The 12,170-nt window shown below is 40.8% G+C and overlaps 1 protein-coding gene across 2 annotated transcripts in view; it reads left to right on the top strand.

The window, feature by feature from the left end:
* Positions 1 to 12,170, top strand: part of ATAD5 (ATPase family AAA domain containing 5) — a 260,968-nt gene that overhangs the window by 237,361 nt on the left and 11,437 nt on the right. For both annotated transcript variants that reach the window (XM_069199992.1, XM_069199991.1), the window contains one exon: positions 494 to 652. In XM_069199992.1, coding sequence (XP_069056093.1) covers positions 494 to 652 — 159 coding nt within the window. The remainder of the gene's footprint in view (positions 1 to 493; positions 653 to 12,170) is intronic.

The following is a 12,170-nucleotide window of genomic DNA, read 5'->3' as shown; positions in this document are numbered from 1 at the left end:
TACACCACATTTCTATTTAGCATTGCACGAGTGCCTTGTGTGTTATATGGTCCCAAGTAACCACAAGTAAAGAACATTCAAGAACTGTTTTGCTAAAAGCTGTCTATTGTAGTTTGACTGAGCAACAGTTATTAAACAGTAGTGTTTTAGTAACCCTTCATGGGTTTTTTAGTTGTGGGATGCACCACCTTAACCTTCATGTTTTCAAATGTGGATATTTTAGCTATTAAAGTAACTTCTGAAAGTATGCCATATTACTTACTGTATTCACACTCTCCTGATGTTGTCATAGAGCAAAGTGGGCCCAATGATTGGTAATAGCACCATATAAAAATAACTGTCTACAGTTCCCATTCACATGCATAGTGCGTCTCAAACATCTTGAATAATAGTATCAAATGCTGATGATGTAGCCTCAGCAATTTACTTTCATGAGCTCACGGTTGCCTGTGAAACAATGTGAAGAATTCATTTTGGGTTATTTGTTTAACAGTCTTGCGCAGAAAAGAATATTGCTGATCAAAAACGTATTTTCGAACTGCTCACTCATGACTGTGGGAAACAGACGAGCCAGTATTGTGGAATATTTACCAATCCTTCGTAACATCTGTAAATCAGAGAAAGTCAAAGAGCAGGAAAAGTGGAAACGAAGGTAAGCGCTTGCCTGTTTGTTTTTCCTCCATACTGTTATGGTTCCAACTAATGTTTAATATATACCAAATGTAGCAGGTTCCTGCTACCTCTACTGTTCTGAGCAGCTAATCACTTTCAAGTGCTGGCTACAAACTTTCTGCTGCGTCCTCTGTGTGCTCTCTGCAGTTCGGTCAAAAGGTGGACTTGTAAATAGTAAAAGAATGAGGAAGAGTCTCTGGCATGGGGGGTTGTTCCACTACAGTCAAACCCTTCTGCAGTCTATCTCTACAATGTCAGGGAAGGTCTCCGTTGTGCCCTAGGTACCCCCACACGGTGGGCAGCAGCCACATTCATTACCCCTTTGTGCCCTCCTTACACCTCACCTGGAAATGCCATCTTCTGTCAGAGCCACATAAATCAGGATCTTTTAGAAATGTAATCGCTGTCCCACTTACCCATGAAAATGAACTTTTTTTGTATGAGGAAGGTGTAAAGTCAATCAGTGATTCCTGTAGAGAAAGCCCGGAGCCTCAGCAGTAACAATTCATCTTCTGATGAGTCTCACCTGCACCTATCCTGGAAGTTAACACCTTTCATTCATATCTAAGTAATACATCTCTGCCACTTCTGATTCATTTTAGGTCTCATTAATCAAAATGTAAAAGTCCCATGTGTTGAAATAACACTGCTGAACCACTGCCTTTTTTCACAGATCAAAGCCAAAATGTCACCCAAAATAAATCTGTTTACAACAAAAATAAAGGGTCTCTTAACTTTGTTACGGTAGTGATGTGTAATTCTTTGCTGTCTAAGGCCATTGGCAATGGAGATGTGGATAGGGAGACTTTTTTTGTTAGATTGTTTTGCCACATCTCCATTTTACACCATTAGTTGTATATGAAACAATTTAGGGAACTTTTTCTTTAAATGGATGCTTTCTTATTGAAGGTTTTTTTTTATTTTTTTTTATTTATAAACATTTCCCCTTGATGCATGCTTTTCCAATGTATTTAACCTGAGATCAAACCTTGTTATCCAATTGAGACCAAAAATTATCTGCTGAAGAGCACACTCGTACCTGAAAGCCTTCACAGTACAATCTGCCTTAACATAACTTGACTTCTGAAGCAGGCACTTGACATCAATGACCTCCTGTCTGATTCCAACAACAACAAATGTTGCTGAGACAGTTTTACAACTCAGTCACCTTTTTCCTTAACCCGACCACAGAATAGACCAGAAGCCATTAAGAGTCTAGAAGAATTACTTACTATGTCAAGTATATCACCAAGCACTCGATAATAACCGATCTTAAAATGTATTTTTAATTGTCGGATCCGTAATCTCTGAAGAGCACCCTAAGAGTAACTTCACAGCATTGTGAAGACCACCTTGATATCTCTCCACTCATCAGAACACTCCCTCTACCATCCCACCACTATCGCAGTCTACTTAACATCCTTCTCACCTCTGGACACTTAGAAGCTGGAAAGCCCTATGCTACATGGTAAAAGTGTTCTACGTTCAGTCTCGTGCTACACACTACTCGTGCTCTCCATAATATTAGATACAGCAAACCCAATTAACACATTCTTCTGAGCAGGGGTGAACCTAAGCCTTTTGAAACACTCATCATCCCCATGGTAAATCCATCTGCAGATCACCACTTAATAGCAAATTACCTCCCCTCCGAACCTTCTGTGCAAGGTCAAGGTAGATGACCGATCCAAGAACGAACATAATTCAGCCACCTTCTTCTTAACCATCAGTCTAGCTTCCGACCTGAGGTTGTATTTATATCAGAGAGAAGTTCCTTTACTAGCCTTGATATTTCTTGACCTCTCTTTCATTTTACTGTCAACTGTAAAGCCGTAGTGCAGTGGGTAAGACTGCTTTATACCCTCCTGCAAGGTATACTAAAGATGAGCAATTAATAACCTTCCTATAAAAATAGAGAGCAATACTAGACGGGGTGCTCCCTGTCATCAATCCTATTTGCTTTTGCAATAGAACCCTTAGCAAGAACACTTAGAGGTCCACCACTATAGCGGGATTACTCTTTGGTCCCAGTGAGTTCTGTAATCAATGTATGCTGATATGTACCTGCTAGTCAGAAACACAGAGTTTTAATTTAATATAATTAGGAAAGTTATGAACTATGGTGGGTGATCGGACCTGACCATTAACTGGTTGAAGTTGGTCATGCCTCCTCTCACTATGGTATGCCCAACCCCAGTTCATGTCTTCCCAATAAAGTTGCAATGCTCACCCATCCGTAACCTCGGCATTCAACATCATGGGTTAATGCCCCTTATGTTAGCCTCAGAAATGCATTGTTAAATTGTCTTCACAAATGTAGAAATGGAATATGATACCTCGGTCACTGGCAGGTTGGGTGCCTTTCATTAAGATGATCTAGGCTAGCTGTGGTTTGTAAAACTGAACAGATATGTTCTTCCCAAATGCCATTTGTTTGCAATCCATGTATTGAGTACCTAATGAGGCAATAGCGATAAAGCTATTCAGTAGACGGCTAAGAACTCTGAGACCTGTGTAATCACAAAATATTTAACATGTTATGCCATCATCTATTTAAGAAAGGTTGTTACTTCACTGCCAGAGGAGTGGAAATTACTAACCATGATAATATCAGACGCTTTCTGCATTTACTTAATTACTGATATGTACAACACTGTGTTAAATGACCTGAAAGTGGATCATTTCAATAGTAGGAAAAATAGGCTTTGAAATTGGGGTATGAGTTGGGAACAGTGAGCCTACTGTTAGCAAACCAGAGAAATGTTATTATAAATGTATTCTGTTACACACCAGTTGGCATGGCTGACAGTTTGAATTGTTGGAGATATGCAACCCATGCACCTTTGGCCTTACTAATGGGGTGAAATACTAGGATTCACAAGGCGCTCAAGATTCAAATAGACCGAAGATCTCAAGAAAAGAGGATGCCTGCACGAGGGTAATCACCCAACCCTCCAAAAAGTTCCAAAGGAACCTCAAAACTAATCACAACAATGTGCGGTACCTCTTATAACAATTATTAGAATCCAGTCTTCATAGAATAACTTTCCAACAGAAAAATCCATTCAAATATAATTTTCGGTTTAGCTACTCAAAAATCAAAACATTTATTGTTATGCATAAACTAATTCAAAACAAATAGTATGTCCATGATTATATAATTCATGCCTCAAAACACATTATAGATTTAATTACAATTATAATAATCAATTTAAACATTCATTATAACCCGTCCGTCAAATTTTTACCGTTCGAGCCAATTTGTGACAATCAATTCATTGTAAATCATCCGTCATGTTGTTATAATTCAAGCCAACACGTGTTTCGTCTCGGGACAGTGTTTTCTCTCATCCCAAACGACTTCTTCAGGGCTGAAAAGATTTTTGTAGGCAAGTTAAATGTAAAATAGTTTAATTTAATTAAAGAAACCAAAATGCTCCAACTTGAAAATTCAAAAGGTCTCCAAAAGTCCCAAAGGAGAAAACGGTATATAAAGAATCTAGTAAAATCTGATAGAGCAACCTTAAACTGAAAAGATATTTGAATTATGTGAAAAATGACAAAGGGTAAAAAATCAAACACCAATGGGGCATCCCCAACCCCAAACATCCATGGTATACCTGAAAAGGGGGATTGTGCTATCGTCATGCATTAGTATCACACAGTGAAAACACCACCAAAAACACTCCTCCGAGTAATAAACAGGAACCCTTCCGTGTCATTAATTACACCAATGTGTTGCATGCCATCTACAAATTATAATGCACTAAAATGACCAATCTTCCCATTTAATGCTAGTGCTAATTACATTAGCTACGTCTGTCTTAATTATATGACTACTCACCACTTGACTTTAATTATTCGTCTCTAGTATTCAAAACAACAACAAACAAAACTCAATAAGATAACTCCATGTTATAGTCAAAGTCCTGTTTATTTCAAATAAAGGTAATTTTCACATATAATACCTCCGTTAAATCTTCCAATAATAAAGATTCCCATCAGAGCTTTTATACGGAATAATCCAATGCCGTTCTACAATGTAAAATAGTATACCATTAATTAACTTCCAAGTTACATGTAGTCTCTACGATAAAACTGCCCTGGCTTAAATGCTCACCTGGCTAATATAAGCGGTTATTTAAATCAGTAATCTGTAATGAAGGACGCCATGTGACGAGTACACACAATGTGTCAATCCAATAACTCCAAAGCGTATCTATGTGGAAAAGTTTTATCATTAGTACTCTTCTCCCAAAAAAAAAAATTAAAACCTGTTAATAGCGCTGCCATATCTCCGTGCATTTACCTGAGTGCCTCCGACGAAATTCCAAACTGGCAAACACAGTAAAAAGACGCCGTGTTGCGAGTACGCACAGCGCGTCTTATTCACCCGGTAGTTAAATACGCTTCCGAGGTGAGTTCAAGTCTTCGACCGTAGAGACAAACAACGGACTAACGGTCATGTTCGTTGTACTTTATCTAGCAACACTTAGTGAGTCCGCAGTGCAAAGCCAAACCGGACCAACTTATTTCTACTTCTATTTTTACTTCGGACAGCTATACAAATTACGATGTACCTTGTAGACGGGTACTAGTCATCACTGTTGTATCATTTGTTTCCTTATCTAACTCCCATTACATCAGACAAAATTAAAACCAAAAATCCACCATGTCCAATTTTTTACCCTTTTTTCACCAATTATTTGAATTCCATGTCAACGTCTTACACTATGCCCAAATAGATGTGCCACAAATCAAGCACCAATCCGTGATTTAATCAGTTTAAGTAATGAAATGATTTAATCAATATAACAAACTAAAGATATATTCCTGTTCCAGCGCTTAATAACCATTTGTGAATTGTTGGAGAATTTTGGTTGTTGTAGTCATCACAATGTACAGTGTATCATCATGTTACATCAACAAATCATTTCAGTCTTCACTTCATTTCCCTAAGAAAAATTCCAGTTCCCTATCAGAGTTGAGGCCACACTCAACAGTTCTAAGTCTCATAATCCATAATGCTTCTTTTTTCCGAAGGGCCAATTCTCTGTTGCCACCCCTTGGGTCTCTAAGAACGTGTTCAAGTCCAAAAAATTCAAAGCATTTCTGAATCATCTGTGAATCACATTCCATAATATGTGAAACAATTGGGTATCTAATATCAAGATTCTTCAGAGCCCGAACATGTTCACCTATTCTTACTTTGAGTGCACGTATTGTGCTACCCACATACATTTTAGAACATTTACATCGTATTATGTATACCACAAAGGTGGTATTGCAGTTTATCAGTGACTTAATCGTGTAGTGTTTGTCTCCCTGTACAAAATCTTTGATATTGTGGCATGCCCAACGGCACACCCCACAGTCCCCGCACTTGTAGAAACCTAGTGTCCTAGTAGATAGCCACGTTTTATCCACACCAATGGTGGTGAAACTAGGACTCAAAAGATTCTTTAAGTTCCTACCTTTTCTATATGTTGTTAGGACTCTTTCAGGTATAAAGTCCTTCACCTTTGCCTGGGATTATCCACCTATTGCGGAATATTGGTTGCAATTTTTAGCTGCACTGTGTGATGAATGAAGGTACTTTTGACCCGTCTCCCTTGGTTGCCCTGCTAGGTTATGTGTTTAATATCCCTAAACCATACAAGAAATATACTGCACTGAGGTTGGATAAGCAGAGAGCTGCCATGAAGTTGGGAAGGGAGCTGCAGGACTTGTCTGGGAGTAATGAACAGGCTGAGCTGTACACCCCTTTCCTCCTGAGTGCCTCACAGCCTAGACATATTTGTCCCCTCAATATACCGATCTGGGCTGTAGGCATATTTGTGACTCTCTTGTATTATACTGCATACTCGTGTAATAAACCTTGCTAGTTTTGGCGGGGGGAGGGGGTTCTCTGACACATGATTGTCTGACATGGCTCCAGTGTTACTGTGGGCATTCAGTGAGGTGCGACTATACCTTTTTCAATGACATCTATATTATTCTTGTCAGGTGGGCATAAGATTTTAAAATATAGTCATGTCTGCTCCTGTTGCTGAAAATGTATGTATATAAAAATAATTTTAAAATGTCAGATTCTTTCACTAGTAACCTTTTCCCAAAAGCAATAGTGACAGCTGCAATGTTTCTCAGAGAGCGGACACAACCAAGTTCTTAAGCATTGGATTTCTCATAGATTCACATGGTTCAATCATTCCCTGCCGCCAAGCTGGGTATCCTAAACACTTTTAAAGGCAATAAATAGTGGTAAAAGCCATAGGCTCAACAACAGTGTTCGTTTAGCAGCACTTCCACCTCACTTGAAACTACCTAATGTTAGCCAATGAGGTGGAAGTCCAAACACCTGACATCTTTGTACAGACCTGTTAGTTTGCCTGGGTCCCAATGAGTAGAGTTGACGATATCCTCATCTCTTCAAGCACATATATATAGAAATAATGGCCAAATATTGTGAGTCAGTAATAATAATAATTCATTCTCAGTCATATAAATGTTATAACATTGTAATTTATTGTTATTTTATGCACAGCTAATAATTCATCTTCATGTCTTTGTAAGAACTTCAATTACAACACATTTCACAATAGTTAATCACTTCATCAGGCAACGTAGTTTACCAATGTAAGTATTCATGCTTTGTATCAGGAATTCAGTGCAGATGAGACCAATGTGTAACCACCTATAACGCAAAGCTCCAATATAATTTCTGTGCATGTGACAACCTCTATAAAGGTTTATCTTGGGACCATTCAACCAAGGTTAAAGTGCTGAGCTCTCTACTCTCCTTAGAGGCAACCAGAGGTCGAATTTCTATCATGATGTGAGTGATGGAGTCTTTTGAAGAGCTCTGCTTTTTGCTCGAATAACTCCTCTTTGTGAATTGTGTCCAACAACTTTGCCTTCCCTGGATTACAGCCAGTCTCGTCCCTGTCAAACGAGTGTTGTTTCTTGGGGTGTGTTGTCTCCTTTGCCCCATAGGAGGCATCCACAGCTGCAGTGATGACAGCAGAGATTGCTCATCTGATAGACTTCTAGCCGTCGATTCCTTACCATAGAATTATCTCCAGGCGTCAGACTGAATACAGAATTGTTTTAATTTTTATTTTTTTTAGAAGTACTCTTGCTTGCCAGTAGGTAGCACAGTCAGCCTTCTGCTCCAGAAGGGACACGTATGGTGCCTAGGTAGGCGTCACCACAGCACACTGGGGTCAGTGATATGATATGATTAGAGGTTGGGCAGCCTCTTGCGCCATTAATTTCGCCTTCTTTGAAGGAGGAGGCAAAACAGAATCATCATCATCTGAATTGCACACATCAGAAGTGGAATCAGAATCCGCATCGTCAGTATCCAAAATATTGGAAACAATAGATGCAGTAAGATGCTTGTTTTTTTTTTTTTTAGCGCACTTTACAGACGATTTAGAGTTTAAAATAGAAGAACCCTCCTTAGAAGGAGCTTTGTGAGGAACCTCGTCCTCCGCCTTTTGTGAGGAAACCTCACTCACCAACGCCTTTTTTGAGACATTTTTTTAAATATTTTTTTTAATGAGGTGTTTTCTGCTTTCCCCGTAGATTGGGCCAGAATAGTCTTTGAGACAAAGCTTAAGATCGAATTCTCCAGATTCTTTGATAATTTGTTAATAGAAGTTACAACAGCTTGTTCAACAGAGCCCTGAATGAACTCAGTTAATTGTTCATTCATTTGTTCATCCTCCTCTGAACCATTCTTGCCCAAAGAGACCTCCATTTTTGAAGAAAATGGGTACAGCAATAGGAAAGAGAAAAAATTACCTGAAAGGGTTAAATCTTCTCTGCAGACTAGCAGAAACGATTGAGGCTCCGCCTGTGGGCGGGTACGGAATGCAGGACTCGGCTGAAACAGGTGATAAAATAAACAATGCGGGCTTGTATTAAACACGAAGAACAACAGTAAACGCTTCTGTTTCTGTCAGAATGAAGACTCGCTGACAGAAACGTCAGTTTGGCATGCTGATGCGCGAGGAGAGCCGTGCTGATAAAATGAAATATGCGGCAACGAGCCAACTGGGGAAGATTACAGTGGGACACCAAAGCTGCGCATAGGCAAAACACCACAGTTAATATAAAACAGACAATAAAAATGTAGAAGCAAACAATAATAATACGAGCAGAAGAAAGTAATACTTATCTTGACTGCGAGCAGCAAGAAAAGAAGGCTGTTCACAGTCAAGAAATGTATTTAGGGGTTTGGTGCCCTGTCATTGGTGGGCGCTTAAGACCACTGTTTCTCTCCCATTGGCCATTTTTCGTTTGGCCTTATGGGAGTTGTTGTTTTCTTGACTGCTGCTATTTAATAAACAAGAAAAGAAAATGCATAATATGAGCCTCCGGTCTTGCCATAAAATCTAAGCTCCATGGTAAAGTGGAGGGTGTGTTCCACTAAAAGCATGTCAGTGACAGGTTTGCCCAATCTGTTGTGCACCTGTGTGGAAAAGCAGGCACACTTTTGCCACAAAGGAAGACTTGGAAGTCCCAAAAGTCCTCCCCCCCCCCCCCCCTCCCCCCTCCCCTCCCCCCCAGGGGAGCGACCCTTGCCGAATGCGTCGCTCCCCGTCTCTAAAAAAAAAAAAAAAAAAACACACAAAAAAAATTTGCCCTGGCGCCTGGAGGTTTCTGCCGCCTAATAACAATAGGCCAATCTGCCCCCGGGGGAGGGGGGTGCAGAAATGGCCTAAAATAAATTACACACCCCCCCACGTCCGCCTACAGGATCGCTCCCCTTGCGTGACAGCAAAAAAAAAAAAAAGTTCCCTGGTGCCTAGTGGTTTCTGCCCCCCTTTGGGGCAGATATGGCCTAAATACTATTTGCCCCTCCAGGGGAGCGACCCTTGTCTAAGGGGTCACTCCCCATCTGTAAAACAACAACAACAAAAATCACCCAGTGCCTAGTGGTTTCTGCCCCCCTTGGGGGCAGATCGGCCTAATTAAAATAGGCTGATCTGCCCCCCAAGGGGGCAGAAATGGCCTAAAATAAATTTGCCCCCCAGGGGAACGACCCTTGTCTAAGGGGTCGCTCCCCTTGCGTGAAATTCATGAAAAAAAAAAAAACTCCCTGGTGTCTAGTGGTTTCTGTCCCCCTTGGGGGCAGATTGGCCTCATAAAAATAGGCCAATCTGCCCCCAAGGGAGGCAGAAATGGCCTAAATATAATTTGCCCCCTATGGGAGCGACCCTTGCCTAAGGGGTCGCTCTCCACCTCTAAAATTAAAAACTAAATTTAAAAAAAACAATTATCCCTGGTGCCTAGAGGTTTCTGCCCCCGGGGGGGGCAGAAAAGGCCTTAAAAAAAAAAAAATGCCCCCCGGGAGCGACCCTTGCCCAAGGGGTCGCTCCCTCATGCCAATTTCCTTTTAAAAATTAAATCCCTGATGTCTAGTGGGCGTTTCAAAAGCCGGATTGCTTTACAATCTGGCTTTTGAAACGCAGAGAGAGACTTCAAAGGGAAGGAAATTACTTTCCTTCCCTTCGAAGCCTCTCTTGCCTCCTCCACGTGATCTGAAGAGAAATGCTTTGCATTTCTCTTCCGATCAGCGCGCTGTAAGCTGAGCTTCCAGTGCAAAGGAGGAGGCCTTGTGACAATCAGCGCACGATCGCGCGCTGACGTCACAGGGGGTCGGGGTGGAAGCGGGAAGTTCTTCCCCTTCCATCCCTGCCTTGGGGGGGGAACCCCACAGAGGGAGTGCTAGCGCTCCCTCTGGGCTCTGTGCCCAGGACGTAATGGTTACATCCTGGGCACACAAGCACTGTGCCTCAGAGCGTAACCATATCATCCTGGGCACAGAAGGGGTTAAATCAGACTGTCACTTTATAGGTCTCGCCTGATACAGCACATTTTGTTTATTTACAATCAACTTAGAGCCTGCCCCTTACTTACCAATGGTTGGCTTCATTGTCACTCATTTCCTTGCTGCTCGTTTGTCAGCAAGTGTGTCTTTGTCCTTTTCTGGATCAAGGCCAAAGTATTGCTCAGGGATGTGGAATTCCTATAGCCCGACGTCCGGGAAATATTGTTTGCGGTCAAGGGCAACAAGTTTTCATGTTTATTTTGCCCCTGGGACGAGTAGGCCCAATCCCCTGCAGCACGAACACTTTGGCTGCCAATTTACAGAGAAGGGAACTCTCTGCAGTGGACGTAATATGAGTGTCCATATGTTGATGCTGTTCTATCTTGTATTTATGGTTCATTAATGAAAAGCCTTTTATTATTAGGGTGAGCGCCTGTAAATAAACCTTTTAAGGCCACACTGCACTACTGAAGTGGTTCAGTTAAAAAAATAAAAAGTGTGCACACGTTTGAAAGGTTTAACAAAATGAGGCTAAGTATAATACTCCCGGAATGCCTTCTAATTAGATGCAAATATTTGTAGAAGCTTTTAACAAGAGTGATGATTGCTTTCAAAATAAAAAATGCAAGTAGGGAAAAACAAGTTTCACTACTATGAAATTTTAGGTTCTATTTCTTTGAAGCATCATTTAGAATAATGTGTTGATGCATGCTAGTATTTAAAATAAATATATATATTCTTAATGGAAAATCAGTGTAACCATTTTCAACAACATTATGGGAAGCATGAAAACAAACCAGCACTGGCGAGGTCAACTGATCTGACATTTGTTGTGAGTCTTTTGGTCGCGTCAATGCATGTCCTCTTTTGGCATGGCTTTTGTAACACTTCATTGTTATGTGAGCTGCCAGGCCCTCACCATTGTAACAAACACTGGCAAAAAAAGTTTTTTTGTCTCAAAGCACACATTTCTACCAGTGGCATAACAAAGGTCCCACTGTGGTGTGGGGGACCCCTCCAGGTGGCCCCCTCAGAATAGGACCTGCCCGAGAGTCTGGAGGAAGTGCCCTCCATGTTCTTTGCAGGGGGCCCCCTCCAGTTTCATTATGCCACTGATTGCCACAGTAATTCCTGGCTCTGAAGAAAACTACTTTGTGTTGCAGTATGCTCCTTGTGGGAGAGCAGAATGCTATCACTCTCAGTAAAGCCAGCTAATAGATAGAGAAATAGAAGTTTAATAAAAACACAAATGTCTTTGTTAATGCCAGACCTAATTAGGGACCCAATCCTTAAAGAAATTCACAAAAGTGCACCCATGGTATATGTCCTTGAATTATTGGCTGTCATGAATTCACAAGAATTTGCAGAAGTAGACCAGGAAATCGTACTCCTAGAAAATATTTGTGAACTGTAGTTTAGCACGAGCAAATATGCATGTGTAGATTTGCTCATGTGCAAATCTATTGAGTGTTTACAAGTTCAGTTTCCTTCAAACCACCTTTTTCCCCAACCCTGGAAGAACTTTTACTTCTGCCATTGTCAGGAGTAAATTTCTATCCTTTCTCATTATGGTAAAACATTAGAGAAGAGCTGAATCCTTAAAACATGCAAGTTAGTAGGTTTGGGGTCTCTAAGGCATTCCAGCCCTGGAACTATTGCT

Source organism: Pleurodeles waltl, chromosome 7, assembly GCF_031143425.1.
Source record: "Pleurodeles waltl isolate 20211129_DDA chromosome 7, aPleWal1.hap1.20221129, whole genome shotgun sequence".
Classification (NCBI taxonomy): Eukaryota; Metazoa; Chordata; class Amphibia; order Caudata; family Salamandridae; genus Pleurodeles; species Pleurodeles waltl.
The sequence above is the reverse complement of the archived record's forward strand: the minus strand, read 5'-3'. Positions and strand labels throughout refer to the sequence as shown.